Source organism: Acartia tonsa, chromosome 5 (assembly GCF_053477335.1).
Source record: "Acartia tonsa isolate MP-2025a chromosome 5, ASM5347733v1, whole genome shotgun sequence".
Lineage (NCBI taxonomy): Eukaryota > Metazoa > Arthropoda > Copepoda > Calanoida > Acartiidae > Acartia > Acartia tonsa.
The window spans coordinates 22,724,648-22,745,982 of NC_137264.1; the positions used below are offsets into that span (position 1 = coordinate 22,724,648).

The window sequence follows — 21,335 nt, forward strand, 5'->3', positions numbered from 1 at the left end:
ATAATAGGCAGGGATATAAAGGGATAAGACAATGGCTGATAAATTGATGTACAATTACATCAACAATGATTATACACAAAATTATTACTTCTGTAGATAACAACTAGTGGTTGAAACGATTGGACACAATGTCCCCTCCCTCCATGGATAATAGGTCATAAGATGGAGAAATTTTGATCTTTTGCACTTCAAAAGATAAAATACATTTGTGATTTTGAAGACAAAATTATTTGCTCATGAAATTTGAGCAATATTTTTTGAATCCGTCAATAAAACAGGATAGTGATAGATGTCTTTAGTTATTCAGTAGCAGCACTTTTTAATAAAAAGCGGAAAAGAAGGAAGGAAGAGGGAGAGAGAGATAGAGGTGGAAGGTAAGGTGTAAGGGAATATGATAAAAGTGGAAGGTGTAAGGGGACAGGTGGTTTATGATTTCTTTACTAATAAACACTCACTCACTATCTATCTATCTATAGAAGGAGAAGGGGGCTTTCAAAAGGGGATGGGATACACCTTTACAATAGAGAGAGGAGATTAAAGGGGAGAGGGTATAAGATTATATGTGGTTACTAGAAATTATTTGAAACGCAATATAACATTGGGATTAGATACTGACAATACTAGTAAAGGGATATATTCTTTATATAATTGCCTGCCTTTGGAAAACTTTTCCACAAATCTCTTAGTCCGTCCGATTTCAACAGTTTATTCACATAAGGAGGGACATTAACATATATAGTGACAATTTGTGAAAAATAACAATTTTAAATATGAAGTTTTAAGTCTTTGAAAGGGTGATAATTTTGTTATATGAACAATGATTAAAACTTAAGTTTTAAAAAAAAGTGAGAGAAAAAAATCTAGCAAAAAAAATGTTTAAATCTCAGTTTGCCCAGGAAATGCTGCACTACAGCAGTTTGTCTGAGGAACAATGGTTCAGGTTTGTTCTTGTTTTTTTTCTTCTTTTTAGTTTTTAATAGAGTAACTACCCTATACAGCAATACAAAATTCCCAATAAATCTATTTAAAAGATCTTTAGCTTCAGACAAATGCCTTACTTAATAATCCAAATTGTTACAGGAATCAGACATCCAAATTTAGAAAACAATAGTTCTATTATAAAACTAACATTTACGTTACGTATGCAAAGCCCCTATTGTAGAAAACCTTCAATTTAAAAAGATTGATAACTAAACTTAAATTTATGATTTATATCATGTTTTTGTTCTATTTTTATATAATTTAGAATTTAATCAACAAATCTTAACCCAGCAGTTTACAGATTGGCTGATCTTACTTAAACTGTAGGGGGTAATATTTAGGCCCCTTACGCGATTTCAGGGCTCTAAAGGGAGAACACAATAGAAGATAAATTGATTCCTAATTGTGTTACAAAATTACCTCTTTTTAAAAGAAACATTTAGAAACTCCTGGTTTGTTCATCCAAATGAAGATTCGATAAAATCCTCCAAAGTTTTAGAGCCAACGAATGAGATAACGTGATTATTAAACTTTGGGAAAACCAATATTATTAACAGTCCCCTCCTTCTCTGAATTTAATTTAACTCTGGGGGTTGATACCGCTCCCTTCTCTTCCCCCTTTAAAAACGTTTTCGTGATATTAAAGAAAAACAGATTTATTCTAAATTTATCAGTTTTTTAAAAGCATATCATATCAGTGATTATAGGTTTTATATTGTTTTCCTTACAATTATTATTGCTTTTCCTTCTTATTGATTGGGTAAAATATTCGTTCTCATTGTTTTTTAATTGGGTAATGCTATTTATATTAAATGCTACAATTTTGTAGCATAGTGTTTTCTTGGATGTTGTCATCCTTGTTTCTTTTATATTTGTATTTCTTTTAATTAGCAATTACTGTTCTTGACCAAAATACAAATAAATATACATTAAAATTTGTTTCAAGGGACTATCTTGAAACAAATTAAGATATTTACAAAATTATAATCAATATATAGGAAGCAATTGATTTAGAATATATGTATGTGGACATTATAATTGGGGAAAAATTGTCAGTTTAGGTTGCTAACATGGACATAATTTATTCAGTTCGTTCATACAATAGGTGGAGAGGGGAGGGGATTAGACAAAGGGAGTAAATGTGGGGTATCGTTTTTTTTAGCCAGCTACATGTTTCGCTGTATTAGAGTACATTATAATCTGGTGTAAGATGGTACTTTTTGCAGGAAATATCAATAACTCTGACACTGTTCAATATCTATATCTATAGCCACTAATTGTTTGAGGAATCAAATTTTCAAATATTAAACGAATAATGATTTTTACAATTATATTTGAATTGGGATTAGTTACAAATTAACATTTTCAAAATGGACGTGCTTACTAGGATATATAAGTTGGACATCTGTGATTGGTGGATTTAAAACTATATGCGCTCTGGTTGGAAAAGCTTAAGTGTCGTACATCATTCAATTTTATAAAAAAAAATCCTTAAAATTTGATGCAGATTTCAAATCTCCCTCTAACATTAAAATTGTTTCCAACTTATATATCTTAGTGGTCACCTTATAGGTGCACACCTAATAATTTAGACACCCCCTTACTATTTTCTTATCCCCCTAAAACCAAAATCGAGGGGGGCGTATTATAGACAACAAGAGGTTGTGCATTTTTAGAGTTAGGCGTCTAAAAAGTCCCTGAATTGCTGAATTGCCTAAGCGCGTAAATTCTAGGAGATTGCTGCTTTTTTTTACCTTGAAACCCCCCTTGGCTGTATTAGTGGGTTGTACCTACCTCCCTTTATTTTGTGAAGGCGCTTGTTAATGTTAACCCCACACCACACCACACCTTCTTCACTGCAAGCCTTTTTAGTGTAAATAATTGAAAATTAGGAGTATACTTTAACTAAAAACTAAATTAGAACTTCCTAGTCAATTTATTGAACCAAATTGTTGCTGTATTGTACATCATACAGTAAACTAATTAATTTTGTATTTGTAAATAACTGTCTTTTTTATGAGGTCTATAGGTTCGAAACTTGGATTTTTAATTTGTTTACTTAAATTATTTCTTGTATTCTACTGGTACCCAAAGTTTTCTAAATGCGTTTTCTTATTGATAGACTTAAAAACTTATTGGGGTACTTTTTAAAATTTAAAAGTTTGGTACAAAAAAGCATTGTTCAAATAATTCAACAAATAGTTTTGATCTACAGAAGAGTTAATCCTTAATATTGGGGCAGCATCAGGGAAGAGGGTATATTGTACTAGTACCCAAAGTTTCGTAAATTAAAATGATCTTATTCGTTAGTTTTGGGCACTTGTTTCTTGATTGAATGGTCAAAATTGATCTACACAAGGGGTAATTTCGTTTATCATCATTGGGGAAGTACATCGATTTATCTTATATTATCTTATCTCCTTAGATCCCTATAAAATCATTATTATTGAGAATGTGCATAAATTTATCATCTATTGTCTTATCCCCTAAAATCCCTGTTTTACACTACAAAACATGCAAAATTTAGGACAGTACAACTAGAGAGTTGGTACAATATAATTTGCAAGCATTCAAATTTGCCAACACGGAAAGTGCAATAAAAAATAGAGTTGTTATAAAATTTTTGTCAGTTTTCTGTTAAGTTAGTATTGAGATTTTACAAAAGCCACCTTCAAATTAACTTAAATTTTTTATCTGAAGAAGCAAATTAATGGCAGTATAGTATTAAATGTAGAAAATTGTAGGAATATTTTTTTAGTGCAAAGCCTATATAAGTTTTTAAAAATGATTTATCGTTTAAATAGATTTAAAGGAACATCTACTGAAATTGTGAAAATAAATAAATTATTACTTATAATCAGCTTTAAGCCCCTAGAGGCCCCTCTTCATTGTATCGTGGGCGTTGAGGTACCTACCTTCCCACAAACCTTCCCTGGAAGGAGAAACTTATGAAACCGATTAATATCCGGTGGATTAGAACCGGTTCTCATCCATACGAAAAAACTATGTCTAGCATCGTATTAAATAAAGTTTTTTTTACGAATATAAAATATTAAAATGAAAAAAGATAAGATTAAAACCAGTTTTAGTTAGCAAGTTTCTTCGGCTCCTAGGGCTAACAAACTGGTTTTAATCTTATCTTTTTTTAATTTTAATATCCGCGGAAAGCTGTCTTTGATACGATACGATAAATAACTATTCTTTATCTTTATACTATAATTATTTATAGTTTTTTGACAAACAGGCACAATAATATGACACAATTTAATAAAAATGGGATATTGCAAAACAGTGTGAAAAAAATTTGCTAAAACCATATGTTTGCAAATTAGAGCGTTGCATTTGCTACAAAGGTGGTTTCAATCCTATAATAAAAAGTAGTAATATTTTTTTTTGTCCATTAAGATCGCACTAATGACTGGATCAGTTGAGTTTAAACCGGGATAGGAACCGGTTCTCATCCATACGAAAAAAACATGTCTAGCATCGAATTATATCCAGCTTTCTACGAATATAAAAATGTACAATCATAAGATTAAAACCAGTTTTTTTAGCCCGTGCCTTCGGCACATCGGGGCTAAAAAACTGGTTTTAATCTTAAAATTGTACATTCTATATCCGCGGAAAGCTGTTTATAATACGATGCGAGAAATAACTATTCCAGTATGGCTTCGAAACCGATTAATATCCACTGGATTAGAACCGGTTCCCAGCCATTCTGAAAAATCATATAAAGCATCGTATTATAGACAATTTTCCACGCATATTAAATTGGAAAACATAAAATTAATACCAGTTTTGTTTTAATCTTCATTTTAATATCCGCAGAAAGCTGTCATAAAACGTTAAGTTAAGTATTTGGGATGAGAATAGATTTATTGGCCATTTTTACAAGATATAAGGATTCATTAGTTTTAAAGAAGCTTAACTACTCATATTATACCAAGAACAACTTAACATTTTATAAATACCAAAATTCTTTTAACTGAGCTTATAACCATAAAAAAATAGAAAAAACCTACATATTTTAGAAAGATATTGTATAGTTTATAAGAAATTGAGGAATAGATATTTATGGCTTCGTATTATAGACATCTTTCCGCGATGCCGAGGGCCTGGTTCTTTACCCCTAATTAACTTTTTAAAAAGTATTAGAAATAATATAATAAAGATAAGCATAATGATATATATTAAAATAGATAGATTTATAAATAATTATATTAAAATAAATAGGTAGATAATTACATCCGAATAGATAAATAGAAATATAATGATATAGAAATAGATAGATAGATAAAAATGGATAAATGACTATGGCCACACGCTCTAATAAGCATGGTAACACTTTACTATTTATCCATAAATAATAAACAAGAATATTATTCATCCATAACTAGCTAAGTACAATAGTAATTTTTTTTTGGGGGGGGGGAGGGGGGTGTGGATGGATGAGCCACTTGAATTAATTATTAAAAATGAGCTTAGCTTCAAAATGTGATACAGCAATTTGACTTTGTCTGGCAATTGCTTAAATGTATTTTGATGTGGAAGTGTTTATCTCTGCGTGTTTATCTCTGCCGCCGAAAACGGTCATATACGAGGATAATTGTCAATATAATTATGGCAGGAACTTATGTACCACCGCCGCGCCGTTATTTCAGCTTCTATAATATATTGTACCACATCAAACAACTTAATAGAAAAATCCTTATTCTGTTATCCTTTTTATGATGAGTTCCTTTGTGTTGGTTTTTAAAAGTGGCACAGTCACCCCATCCCCGCTCCTGATTATTTTGAAATACCCTTGCCGGGCCCTGGAACACACAATATGCTCCACTCTAAGTAAAATTATTATTTACATATTCCTCACTCGCCTTATTAGGTTAGTTTAGGTTTTATAATGCCTGCAGGGTCAAATTCACAAAATTAAATTAAGACTTATCCAAAGTAGGGGTTACTTACTCCTTAATTTGTACACCATTTTTTAAAAGGACAACAAGTATTAAATTAAAGAGTTGCTTCGATTCTGAAGTAATCATTTATAAGTGTTATGTTATTAGAAGTCTGTTTTTGTTTCAAAGTTTGCAATTTATATTACTGTAAATTCTAGATTTAATCATTTTATTTGCGATTATTTTAAGTTGACTTATTTAGAATTTTGTTGGTAAACCTTTCTACTAGGATAGGTTAAACTATATAGGATTTTTTTTCGTGAATGGAACAATTATTATTATAAACAAAATTACCCTTTATGAAAATTAACAATTGGTAGAAAAATTAGGACTAGTAGATTGTACATGCTAATTATAGATCAACTAATAACCAAAAGTTAAGGTAATGTTCAGGCCTAGCTATCATAACAATCAATTCTACAAAAAATATCTTGCTTTTATATGTAACTACTAGAGTTGGCTCGATATAACTATCTCCCTATTGGCTAGTTTTCTATATGCATGTCTATTTCTCAATAAATCTATTTTCCTCACCCGGCATTACTATTTAAACGGAAGTAAATATTTAATAATTTAAATGATCTTAAAAAGATCTTTTAAATTATATTTTTTTCTTTACATTACCATCACCAAAGGGTTTATTATATGATTACAATTTTAGTTCAATATTTGAACACACAAAGTGTCGCCACAATCGAATTCTTTTAAAACAGAGTTTTCTTAAATTTATTATATCATAAATCTAAATTTTCTTTTTTATGATTAGAAATTAAATACTTCATTATAATGTAAATAGCAACATGAAATGAAAAAAAATAATTTGTTTTTAATAAAGTAAAATAATGGGTCTTATCGTTCTGGGCAATGAGAGTTTATTATGGATTATTGAAGCACTATGAGTTTTCAACGAATAGTCCTTGGAAAACTTGAGCTCGTTTATAGACATTTATTTCCTATACAGATCTGACATGGATCTTGAAGCAATTAAGCAGGCCGTTTTGTACAGGTTAAAAATTGGAAGATTTCATTAAATAAAAGTTATCGCAAATATACTTAGTAAATAAATGAGGTGTGGGTAAGAAGGGGAGGAAAAGGGGAAGTGGGTTGTAGGGAAATTTTCCTTCAGAATTGTTTGTCAGAATCACATTCCTTTTTCCCTGGGTATTGATAAATGGAATAAGTATAATTTACATTCCAATGTCCTCTCCCTCCGTGTTCTTAATCCATTTTTATTTTCTTCATGTTTCTCTCTTTCTCTCTCCCTCTCTCTATTTATCTTTCTCACTCACTCACTCTCTCACTCTCTCTCTCTCTCTCTTTCTCCCACTCTTTCTCTCAAACTCTCTCTCACTCTCTCTCTCACTCTCTCACTCACTCACTCTCTCTCTCTCTCTCTCTCTCTCTCTCTCTTTCTCTTATTATTTGGTCAATTACCATGTAAAACTATAAATATCATGTACTTTTAAACTTCCTTATTACATAGAATTTAGGGATAAGACAATGAAATATTACACAGGAAGGAAGGGAACATTGAATTATAAAATTATCATAGTACCCAAATTTTCACGCTCTCTCCTGTACTGGCATATAACTTCGATTACTTTTATTAAAGTTTGATTGATTGGTAGCAGTGTTTTAACCGACAATTTTAACCTACAGAAAGGTAATTTGTGCATACATCAATTTGTATTCAGATTCCAAACATTTTCTACAAACATATCAACCTACCAAAGAAGATAATAATAGTAAATTCCCAATAATAAACTAAATTACAAATTCTATAGCTTGCAATCATAGGTGAAAAGTTTAAACACTGTCAGTTTTTTTTTACCCTATCATGATTTAATAAAAGTACCCAAATGAGAAGACTTGATTTAAAACTACATTATAATTTAATTTGCAGTCACGCCCAAAGAGGCCTCTTGGGGCACGTTTAATGATTTTCTTTTCAATCTATGTTAAGATCAGCTGTTTACCAAAAATTATATTTTCACTGAAAGGAGGGTGGTGGTATCCTCCCCGAATATAGCTATAAACCTTCCCAGAACCTATGAGAAGCTACACAGTAAAGGAGTACCAAATCGGTTCAGTGGTTAGTGAGATCCTTCGGTACACACGAACAGACGGACAGACTCACAGACAGAAATCCTGTTACTTCATTATCAGGATAATCCTATCCCTGTTTCCTTGATAATACTAATGTATTATTACATGCTATGACTAATTAAAGCTAAGAGAAAGTTACATAATATAAGTAAGTATATATATGTTTATTAGAGGGTGTCAAAATGTCTTTAAAGTTATGCAACAGAAATCAGAAGCGTGCAGAAGGGAGGTGAATCAACAGATCTATAATATATTCTTTTCCAATGACCTTTTTTGGTCTGCCAGCAAATTGTTTCCTGCTACTTGGCTGTATTAATATTCCCGACATTATTGGTTGATTTTTAAAGATCCATTTTATAGTCGGCACAAGATTGTTATACTCTAATGGTGAATTCACCCCTTGGGTAAACTAAGGAGGAGGATACACCCCCTTAGGGATCTTAGCCCTTTTATGTATTAGGTCTTAAGGCTTGAATTCAGGAATCTAAAGGGATAAGACAATAGCCGATAAAGTGATGTACATCCTCAATAATAAAACTCATAGGTAGTTTTAGTGGTTGAAACTTTCGAACACTTAACTTAATGAGCCATCCAGTCAATAGTCTCTAAAGACCCAAAAGTTGTTAAGCCAACGAATAAGAAAAGGTTATTATAAAACTTTAAGGACTAGTGTAATAAACAGCCTATTGTCCCCTCTCTCTGGCTTGAATTAGAAAACAATGATATTTTCAGTATTCAAAAAGTTGATAATTTTGAAACCCTCTACTGTGCGTATAAACAACGTATTTAAGACCTCATAATCATTTGATAATTACTCTGTGTGTTTGTTTGTGTGGGTGACTGTGTGTGGGTGTGTGTGTGTGTAGTGTACTAATTATTCTTACGCAATAAATTCATTGAATACCATCAACTTAACTTTATATGAAGGAACAGGAATAAATTTTAGTATTTACCAGGAATAAAGGACTCACGGTTGGACCCTCAGATGTCAAAACTTTATTTTAGTGTTTGGCCAAAATGACTTAGCAATTGTATCTGTAAGTACGTCTAATAACACCCTTTGCTATTTTTAAAATCCTAGAAAATTTTTTTTGCAAGAAAATTGCATAAATTCGCAACCTTTTTTAGAACCACTACATAACTCGAGTTTTAAAACTTTTTATATAAAATCCTTTTTACAAAAAATATCAATAATTACTTAAAATTAAACCTGAAAGAAAAAAATTCTCATTACACGTGTTAATTTTCATGTTTTAGGTCTTTTTTTGAGGAAAACATAACTTCTCCTTTTTTGACAATAATATATTTTTTTAACAATTCAAAGTAAAATATAATAAAACTTAAACGATTTTTCTTGAATTATCAGTTGAAAATTTCATCAAACATGCAATTTAAGTGATGAAAATTTAATAAAATCATTTTTTGAATGTTTAGAATTACCAATTTTCTACATTTAAAACAAAATGTTAACAAAATTTAAAAACATTCTAACATATAACTTCAAAAATCAATAACATTCTATAAAAAGATGTTTCAAAAAATAAATCATTAAAAGGTATTAAAATGCATTTGAAATTACTTAAAATTAAAACGAGAACATCTTTTTACACTGTATTCTGTGAAATAGAGTTTAAATGACATGATTAGTGAATGAAATATTTCCTAAACTCATTAAGCCTTTTTGTGACTATATCAAAAATAATTTATTTTGTTTAATATTGTTTTTTTATTCAAATATTTGACAAAATTTTCCCTACGTCAATAAAATAAAGTCAGTTTTTTACTGTTTCCAGGTTTTTCTTTATAATTTTAATAATTAAATATAATATAAATCTTCATTATCTTTTATTTGAATTATCATACACATTAAAATGTGAAGTATAAGCTAGAATAGCACTTTTTTCAACAAATATTTTAATGACATTATATCAAAATAATTCCTCTTAAATATCACACAACATATGATTGGGAAGTATAGCCATTTCTTGGAGGTATAATATTTACAAAAATACCATTAATTCTGTTTTTATCAGAAGTTAAAAAAATTGAACAATTCTAAAACAATGGTTGGCTGTCTAGATATTGAGAACACTAAGACTACGGCTCTGTTCTATTGAAATAACGTTGCAAAAAGAGGGGTTCTGAAAGTAATCTACCTAATTTTATTAAAAGAACCAACAAGTACTGTCAGTATCTTTTTTCTTGTAATCTAGCAGACAATCAAATCATAACACAATTTTCATGATAAAATATTCAGGTTTCTACTTCACATTTTAAAAAATATACTGATCAATAAAATGTTCAAAATTTTACGTTGTACTAATTGAAAAAATATGTTGTAATTCTTATTTTAAAGTTACATTTTTATCCCTGACAAAATCATAGACGACTTTTAAAGGCATCTTATCTAAACTTTTTGAAGAAAAACTTAAAAACGTTAATTAAGTATTAAAACTATATTCTTCGATTTTTCTGAAGTTATTATCGCATTCTATGGGTTTTTTATTATCATTTACTTATATCGAAAGTGCCAAACATTGTACCCCAACTTATTCATTTAATAAAAAACGAAGCGTGGACTATAAATGGATTTTGCATTTCTTATGGTTGTAAACAAAATCTACTCTTCTGTAGCCAAAAAAAATGAAAGATACAGTTTTATTGGGTACCAATATAATAAGTCCAAGTCCCCCCCCCCTTTCCCTTTCAGTAGCCCCTTTTTACAGTTATTGTCAATAAATCACTATATATGACATAAATTTATTAGCATTTTAATGTTTGAAGTGAAAGTAAGACTATGAAATATTCGTAAACCTGGTTATTTAATAATAATACTTAAGTTCATTTTGTGTTATGAAATAAGTGTAAGGTTCATAAAAATATGTATTTCAGTGTTTTTACAAAGTAGCATAATCTTACAAACGGTTCAATATTTTATGAATAGAAAAATGAAGTTTTTTTATTTCATCGTATGAAAAATATAAGAATAAAACCAGTTTAGTTACAAAACTAGTAATGATTTTATGATCTTTATTTATTATTCGTGGAAAATTATATGTAATTCGATGCTATACATGATTTTTCAATATGGCTGGAAACCGGTTCTAATCCATCGGATATTTATAGGTTTCGAAGATATACTAGAAATTATTTTCCTTCCTTTTCATGAGTGTACATTCTGTCTTTGGTAGCAGTTTAAATTTGAAAGATAAATAATTAATTTATCCTAAATTTTACTTGTGTTAGATCTATAATTCTGTGAGAGTTTTAAAATTGTTATGCAGGTTTTAGACAATTTTTCTTGGGGAAAGAGATCCTTCTTCAGAGGAATGGGTCAGAGAAAAAAGTTGAAACTCCAAATTCTAATAGGAATTATATTTACCAAAAGATAAAACCAGTTTTGACAAAAGATCAGTTTTGCTAAGGATAATTAGTGCAGAATCAATGTCCAATTTCTGAACATTTTTGTATGAAGACTGCAAAGAAAAATCCGTTTTTTCCCATTGTTGCGGTGCACCAACAAATTTCCTTTGCCCGCCTTTTTCTCAGGGAGGCAAAGGACAGGGTACTGCAAATTATACTCACCCCCAATGAACACGTTCTGTCATTTGTTGGCTTAGGGACAGTTGATCTATGATTGAACAGTGCTTAAACAAAATAATCTGTATGTGGTAATTTTTTTTATCATGATTGAGGTTTCATTTCATATTCCTCAAAAATTAGATCGTAGCATTAATAATCTGACAAATTTTAAAGGGAGTGTGAACGTAAAAATTTCTCATCTGATTATCAAATCTTAACATTTACTAAGCACATTTCACTACACTGATCAACCAAAAATGTCCTATTCACAAAAATATCCAGAAATAATGCCTTGATTTTATGGTATTTTGAGAGGGAAAAAGGAAAAAACAGGGAAAATCTGAACGTTTTTGTTTCTTATAATGTTTGTAGGGATATTTAACTTGTCATATATAGTTGAAACAATTTACTTACTGTTAAGGATTTATTTTATGCTATAAAATTGCCAATTCGTTTTTTTATAACGTAGTAATTAGGTAATAAAGACATATTTTAAATTCGTATTATTGACAAAAAAAAATACCTCACTGTCTACAAAGGGTTGAATCTCATAGGTTATATAAAATAATAATATCCTTTTTTATTGTGTTGAACAATAAATAACCCACTTTGGAGAATTAGTTTACACTTTTATCAGACTGTTTATAAAGAAATATTGCGTCTTTATTATTTACAAATTTGTAATTAAAGGTGGGCGAGAGATGGGCCATTTAAAGTTAATTGGATACTAATAAAAAACCTGTTTCTGGCTTTGTTATTGTATTTGGTTTTCAATAAAAAAATATTGCTTATTTTATCAATTTCTAAGTAACTATACATTGGATTAAAGCAAGGATTATGTTAAAAGCCAGCTTAACTGTTAGGAAAAATCTAGAACTATGTGAAAAAGTTTAATTTTAGCTATAATGGGAGAAAAAAGCAATTTAATGCACATTTTATATAATACGGAAAATTTCTTCCTTTCCCCGTACCTTATAAAAATCGTCGGAAAAAGCCGTTTTTTAAGCAAACAAAAGCGCGTTTTGCTCTATCTGTGAGATATTATGAATGAGATAATGTTAAGATTTGATATTAAGATGAGAAAAATTTACGTTCACAGTCCCTTTAAAGAAAAGAACAATAAATTATAGTACAGCAATAACGAATATTTATTTTCTTGAGTTATTTTTTTCTCTATCTTAAATCTAACCAACTAATCAAAATTTATTTTAAACTACTTTTTCTATATCCTTTTAGAAATAAAAAAACTGTACGAAATTTTGAAAGACTAAAATAGGGCAAACATAAATATAAATAAATTCTCGTCGCTTCTAGGGGTAGAACGTAGGCAGAAAAATAGACTAAAACCATCCAGGAGTTCTTTAAAGCTTCCGTATATTGAAAAATCAATCAGTTCGATGATTTGTGAGATCGTAACTGGCATAAAAATCTACTACTTTATATAATAAGAATATAAATATGTGTTTACCCCTAATTTGAAAAGTACATGATTCTGTTAATGTTCTAAAGAATAAAATTCCATCTATAACAATCTATCTTTCTGTCTACTGAGCTGTCTATCTTTTTCACCAATGCTTCATTTTTGTGGTCTTTAATTACAATTGTCTTGGATTTATTATCAAAAAATATTGTTTAGATTGATTAAAAAAGAGTAGAATGTTTAAACTTCCTACGTACATTGGCTTTTAATTTGAATATATTGAAATCATTGGTTGAAAAGTTTGAACACTGCTAGTTTTTGCCAACTAAATAACTTTAAAAACTAATGAGAGAACTTTTTTAGCAAAATTTGGGAAACAGTATCATATAAAGTCCAATATCTTCCTCCCTCACTTTCAGATTTTCAGAATAAGATTGTTGATGAATGGGGAGTATACACCCCCCGTGCACCTTATTTGGCATGCCCCCTCCTGTATGACACAACGTCTAATTGACTGGTTCTACTCTGTTGAAAAGTCAATCATTGTCCAAATATTTCTTTATTTGAATTGTCCAATCAAAAAGTGTTCGTTCAGACTTGCCTGAAACTTTTCCCTTAAAATAATAATATTTTACGAAATAACAGCTAATTGAGGTGGGAGAGGGTGGAGGTCAACTCTCCACCCCCATTTTAAATTTTAGTTTTAAAAAAGTTAAATATTTTTGCGGGGGCTTATTTTTTTCTAGGAGTGATATAAATCGAAGGGATATTGAACCCTTCTCTAAATAAATATAAGAGGCTTGATTGTAGTAAAGGACCATATTGGCCCATCGGTTAGCGGAATCCTTCGGTCCAGACAGACGAACACACACACACAGAAATCATCTTGTTACTCTACTTTGTTTTAGTTTTAAGTAGAAAATTTCTAAATTTTTGTGTCAAACTTATTTTAAAATATTGTTAGCTTGTTGTTGCTTCGCTATTTAGTTAGAGTATGGGTCTTGCTAGAATGTAAAAACACTAAATATAAAGAATGACAGTTATAAAAAGTTTATAAAAAGACTAAATTTCACATAGATACATTCAAATTAAGTAATTACATGAGGAGAGGGATAATTATAAATATGGATTTTAAATATTGTAACTCAGGGACCTTAAGGGATAAGATCAGGGAAGACAATTTACTCACCCCTTCTGTATATTAGAATTATTGGTTGATAACTTTCAAACTTGTTTTTTTTCAGCACAAATTTTACATAATATTTTATTTTTAAAATAAATTGTTCTACTCTTTCTTTATAATTTTAATTATTACTTTTGGTTTAGAAAAGTCTAGTATTAAGACAAAGGTTTTCAAAATAATAGATTTATTAGAAAATTACAAGAAATCCAAATATAAAGGGGTAAGATAAATCGCGAACAAACAAAAAGACAGATTAAGAGACATTTCGACAAACAGGCGGACGGACGGGCGTATAGACGTACAAACACCTTACTCTTTTAGAGAGAAGTAATTGACAGAAAAATAGCAATCATAGATATCTATGTTTTATTTGTTTGAATTGTATCATGAATTAATCATGTGTTCTTTTTGAAGCATCAATAAAAAAGAAAACTTAATCGGTTCAGTAGTTAACCGTATCTTACACAAAAACAAAACCAAAAAAACCTTAGGCTGTTTCATAAAATAGTATATAAGATTAAAATGTTTCGCTGTTTTGGAATAAATCGTGTTTGTTTAAAATATAAAATATAGTTTTGGTTTTTATATAAAGAGTTTTTGGCTTAAACAAGCGCAATTAAAAAGCCATTATGTTTCGCATTTTTAATTTCTCTTTTTACAATTTCATAGATTTTTTATTTAAAATTTTTCCTATATTTTGCTTGTATTTTGTCTTGCATACTTCTTTTCTCTTTTTTTGTGTGTAGCGATGGATCTCGCTAACTGCTGAACCGATATGGTCCTCCTTTAGAATTGAGCATTTTAAAGATACTGGGATGGTTTTATAATTTTCTATTTAATTTTTTAATATCTAGGTATAGTTTCAGGCTATTTTTGCCCTCCTTTAATTTAGAGCCCCTAGATGCTAGAGGTACACCACCAGTAGTTTATAATTTATTTATCTATCTCTCTATACTTGTACCTTTTACAGTATCTATCTATCTATAACATGTTTGGTTTTTCTTCTGTTTATTTTTAATTTTTCCCTTTTTATCAATTATATTTTCTTTTTATCTTAGTTTTATCTTCTATATTTTCCTTTTCCTTATTTTGTCTTTTCTCTATTTTCTCGCACATTTTATCCACGTATTATTCTTTATCTATTTAGCTATCCTTTTCTTTCTCTTGTATCTATTTATCTATCTATTGTATACACTATACATCGATCTATTTCTGTATCTATCTATCTATCTATCTGTTGTGTTTTAACTTCTCTTCCTTTTTCTCATTCTCTCTTTTCTCGTTTTCTTTCTATTTCTCCATCTATTCATCTACCTATCAGTGTAACTATCTATCTATTTATTTCTTGTGTTTTAATTTCCCAATGAGAAATTGACATTAGCAAGAGCTACAATTACGTAATTTTTACACCCTCTATTGATACCACACAGAAATGTATTATAAAAAAGAAAATTTAGTAATTATTAACGACACATTACAAACTGTCCCAATTTTGCGGAACATGTTCTAGTTACGTCATATTTTTCTTTCCCGAAAAAGAGAAGGGGGGAAGAAAATCTCTTCAAAAGAGATGGGGAAAACCCCCTTTTCTCCCATCTCTTTTTTCTTCCCCCCTTCCCTTTTTTTCTTTCCCTCTTCCCTTTTTCGGGAAAGAAAAATATGACGTAAATGGAACTTGTTCCGCAAAAGTTATACAAAATTGGGCAGTTTGTAATGTGTCATTATTAACAGAAAATAAGGAAGGACGAGACAATGAACTCAAAAACTTTGGGAACCTGATTGTTTGATGCAAACTAGCACCTATACTTTAAACATACAGAAGTAATTTAATTAATCATCATTGGGAAAGTACATTGTCTTATCGCTTAAGATCCCAGAACACAACTCTGAATTCTATTGTAAGTCGCTTGACATAGCAGCAGTAGGAGATAAGAATCCTACGACCCCAAACAAATTCACACAGACTAAAACATTGATAAAGTACTACTTCGTATTAAAACCTTAAATATGGTCTGTTAGTGAATGATCGACTAAAAACTTAGTTTTTCCTATATTATTATTAATATTGTACTTTAAATCCAAACTATTATTAGTTTGTATTGCTAAGCTACTTAAGAGCTCAATTGTCCTTGTTTTTAGGCAAAATGAATATATTTCACTAAACAAGTCCTAATCATTGAATTTTCAAGACAATTTTGGGAAATTCCTTTGTATATTGATTAGTATTTACTAGTAATTATTTTAAATCATTCTTTATTTAACAATTTTGCTTGGGGCTAAGATTTTATATTTTTTTAGACAAGGTTGATTAGGTTTTATATAAAGTGTCATTTATTTAGTAATGTGTCATATTATTATGTAGCTTCGCCCCTTTGATCTCGGGTCTTCATGGTATACTACATTTGCTAGGTATTTTAACCCTGCTGGCCTATGCAACATGCTGGGGATGTTACCTAGTACCTAAAAATACCTAACCTTACCTGATCTATAGTAATAAAAAAACAAATGAAAAAATACCTCGTTTTTTTTTATTTATTTTAAACATATAGGGGATGATAGTTTTCAGAGGTTTCTGTGCTTGACTGGGTACTTTGGGGGAAAAACTTATCTAGGATACCCTGACCAAAACAGATCTCCTCTAATTATCACAGATTTGTTAGTGTACCTGTTATCTTTGACCTATTGAAGTCTTATGTTGAAAGTATGCAGAACAGACTTATTTTTTTTACAATAATAATCTTTTTTTAAATTTCAGAGATGATAATCTGGATCCTGGTGGCGGGCAGGAATTCTCCAGGTCTCCAGACTTCCAGCAGGAAGACTTGGCAGCTGTAGGCAGCCGCAGAGAGTCGCAGACCTGGATGGATGCGGCTACGTTTCAGAAAATTCTAGATACAAGGTATTGCCAACTGTAACTTACTTTGTCTGTCTGTCTGTACGTCTAAAATAAAGCATCTCAATCCTATACATTGTTTAGTTCGTCGGTATGTCAAATAATGCTTTGATTTTCGTTTACACGTGGCATGTAAATTACAAGATAGATGGCTGATTTTTTTAGTGAACATTTTTTGACCGTTTACTCTAGAGTCTACTCTATATTTCACGTTGTCCGTCTGTCAGTCAATAATATGCTACGGATGAGATTTCATTTCTGCGGTAAAATGTGAATTTAAGAGGCCATGAAGTTTTTCTTTCTGAAATTTCATACATATATTTCTTAAGCATCTTCTATATAACATACTTATCAGTCCGCCTGTTTAACCTTTTACTAAATTCTTAGCTACATCTTGTAAGTTGGCATAAATAAGGTGCTAAATATTACAGTTTCAATTTAATTGTTTAGTGAAAGATTTGAAGACAAAACAAACAAGAATGTGAGCAAGCAAAGGTTTAGCCACGGATCTCTCTCCTCTGACGAGCCGCACTCTGGTAGAACCACCCCAACACCGCCGCCCATAATTGAAGCCCCAGCGCAACTCCGACAGACACTTGCTAGCGGCAACCCACGCGACGCTTTCAAGCGTCCGCATAATATTGCAGACAATCGTCGCCATTCGCTGGTGCAATCAGACGACAGCCGTCGCTCATTTTTGCAGCCCACAGACCTTCGCGGTCCTCGCCGCTCAGTTTCGTCATCCTCAACTTCAGACGATCATTTGGAAGAGCTTATTCCTGGCGGTACTGTTCTCCAGTTATCCAGGTAAAAGTTTCTAGATAAAAGCGTAACACTACTCTATGATTAGGGGTTTTCCGACAATTTTAGTGTCAGACTGTCTTTTATTACCTGTTTAAACACATAACACATTTGCATATTTTTTTTTATTTACAAACATTTACTAAATTTTGCTGAAGACTTATTATAATTTTCTATGTGCTAGAACTACTTTTTCTACATATCTAAAGAGGTTATACTGAGATAATATTACTGTTATATTGATAGTTTTAAGACATTATGACTACATACTTTTTACATTAATTTAATTTTTATTTTTTTCTACCTCTCTATTCACTCGTTTAAATCACATTTGCGTATATGATTTTTACTTTCTTTCTCTCTACCTATTTATCTATTTTTTCCCTTCCCTTTATCTCATTTTCCCTTTATTTCTATTTTTGTTGTTGTCAGGATATTTGAGACTGGGGGTGAACCTGGAGGGAGCCAGAAAACAAGTTTCCCTCCCCCCCAACACAGCAGATCTCATTCCAGGGGCTCACTAAGGTAAATACGATTACTGTATTATGATTTACTGTTCTATTTACACAGATTCGAAGCCATTTCTTTATGCCCAATTAAAACTGGTTTCAGTGATCCAATTTATGGTACAAGGGAAAGCACCAACATTTTCTTATTTTAGATCCTCCCGTTCTTCCGTTACCTCCAACCAGCTGACTCGTTCTACAAGATCTGTGGATGCTGCCGGCGCGCCGCCGTTAAATGATAACGGTTACGGCGGCGGCCGACCAGACAATGACGAAATCGGTGATAATTTAGAATTGGCTAGTACCAGCAATCGTAACTATGGCAGTGAAAATAAAAATGCTATTGAAAACAGTGATGATAATGAATACATTGGAAATGGTTTTGACGGTCTTCAGAATAAAGTTAGAAAGGTAATATTTATTTGATATGCTCTGTTGGGGCGTGACATAGGCGCTAACCTCTGCCCCCTCCCCCCCAAAGCCAAAATCACATGAACGTTCTTCAAATAAATAATGTGTCAAAATGCCATACAAAAATGCAAGGTCTCGCCTGGGGCAATGAAAGGGTCATCAAACTGCCAAGGAAATTTATTCTGATGAAAATTATTTACTAAGTATATTTGCGATTACTTTTATTTAATGAAATCTCCAATTTTTAACATGTACAAAACGGCCTGCTTAATTGCTTCAAGATCCATGTCAGATCTATATAGGAAATAAATGTCTATAATCGAGCTCAAGTTTTCCAAGGAATATATGATTAAAACTCATAGTGCTCCAATAATCCATAATAAACTCTCATTGCCCAGAACGATAAGATCCATTATTTTACTTTATTAAAAATAAATTCATTTTTTTCATTTCATGTTGCTATTTACCTTATATTGATGTATTTAATTTCTAATCATAAAAAAGAAAATTTAAATTTATAATATGATAAATTTAAGAAAACTATGTTTTAAAAGAATTCGATTGTGGCGACATTTCGTGTGTTCAAATATTAAACTAAAATTGTAATCATCATCATTAACCCTTTGGTGATGGTAATGTAAAGAAAAAAATATAATTTAAAAAAATCTTTTAAAAATCATTTAAATTATTAAATATTTACTTTCTTTTAGATAGTAATGCCGGGTGAGGAAAATAGATTTATTGGGAAATAGATATGCATATAGAAAACTAGCCAATAGGGAGATAATTATATCGAGCCAACTCTAGTCATTATATAAAAGTAACAGGATGTGTATTTGTCTGTTTGTCTGTACCATAGGATCTCGATAGCCGCTGAACCTATATGCTTTTACTTATTGGTGAATTATCTTATAGGTCGTTGGAAGGTTGATAACTACTTTGGAGTAGGCTACCTCCACCCTCCGATTTTGCCTTTATTTAAAACCAACATTAAAAACGGAGGTGTCTCTAGGGGCCTGGCCGCTTGTATTACATATTTTATATTCATATATTTAAAAAAAAATTTCTTGTAAACTTACGAATTTTTACCCTTTTCAATTCAATGACAAAATTTCTTTTTTTTTTAATTAAGAAAGAATAACGAACAGAGATAAAGATACGTAAAAACATTTTAAATGATTTTGTTATTGGCCACTTAAAAATTTTATTAAGCCAACGACAATTTCTATTATTTGTCGACATTATCTAAAAGTAGACAAAGCTGACAAAATATCGACATACTGATATTATAAAGATATTTTGACCACAGTGATGAATAACTAAAAAATGGTGGTTTCTAGATCACAAGTTTTTTTTTTGATAAAAACGTGTTTTATCAAATTTATTTAAAATTATCTTTAGAAGACCTATCCCTGTCCCCTGTGATCCATGGCGCCAATCACGTAAAAATTTCCCAATGAATATGTATAAAAAAAATCGTTCAATTAAAAAGATTTTTAACTTTCTATTTTGTATCCACTACGCACTCTATGTTAGCCCCATGGAGTAATCATAAAGAGTAGTATTGATTTTAGTAATGATAATAATCTTTTTTTCGTATTCATTCGAAACCGGTGGATGAGAACCGGTTCTCATAAATACGAAAAAACTATATAGCATCGTAATATAAACAGCTTTCCGCGGATATAAAATGTAAAATCAGAAGATTTAAACCAGTTTTTTAAGCCCGTACCTTCGGCATCTCGGGTCTAAAAAAACTGGTTTCAATCTTATAATTGTACATTTTATATCCGCGGAAAGCTGTTTATAATACGATGCGAGAAATAAATATTCTTTCATTCGCTGGCTTAAAAACTTTTCATTGAATCTTGATTGATTGGTTTAAATTAGATGTGTCAAAACTTTTTAACCAATGCTTTAATTACAGAAAAGGTATTTTCTCGTATTCATTCGAATCCGGTAGATAGGAACCGGATCTCATCCATACGAAAAAACTATGTCTAGCATCGTATTATATCCTGCTTTCTACGAATATAAAAATGTACAAGCATAAGATTACATTCTATATCCGCGGAAAGCTGTTTATAATTCGATGCGAGAATTAACTAATATTTTTATCAACATTGAGGATCAGTGGTTTGATTCTAAAATTCCGTTTATGCAATATACAATCAAGGACGCCCAAGCCTTTTTAAAGAGGTAAATGAGGTTTTCAAAGGATTTAGGGTAGTACTCTAATATATTTTTATAAAAAAAATAGCAAGGTAAAACATGGGTTTCAAAGGGGGGTAATCACAGCTTTATCCCTCCTCCCCCACACACCCCCCCTGTAGGCATCTATGGTTACAATATCATAAAATACGATTTCTTATCTTGTTACATTCCACCTAGTTACTTTGAGACTTGATTATGTATATAAATATGTATGTAATCATAGAAAAAGGGACAAATTTTCAACAAAAAATGATAAAATTAGTATTACAAAATAACTAAAAATAGC

General features: G+C 30.6%; 1 protein-coding gene across 1 annotated transcript in view; it reads left to right on the forward strand.

The window, feature by feature from the left end:
- The first annotated feature begins 467 nt into the window (after positions 1-467).
- The window catches only part of LOC145319062 (uncharacterized), a 36,319-nt gene continuing 15,451 nt past the window's right edge, over positions 468-21,335 (forward strand). The window contains exons 1-5 of the mRNA XM_080160888.1: positions 468-940; positions 16,980-17,123; positions 17,568-17,924; positions 18,351-18,443; positions 18,580-18,835. Of these exons, the coding sequence (XP_080017014.1) occupies positions 873-940; positions 16,980-17,123; positions 17,568-17,924; positions 18,351-18,443; positions 18,580-18,835 (918 nt within the window). The 5' untranslated portion in view covers positions 468-872. The remainder of the gene's footprint in view (positions 941-16,979; positions 17,124-17,567; positions 17,925-18,350; positions 18,444-18,579; positions 18,836-21,335) is intronic.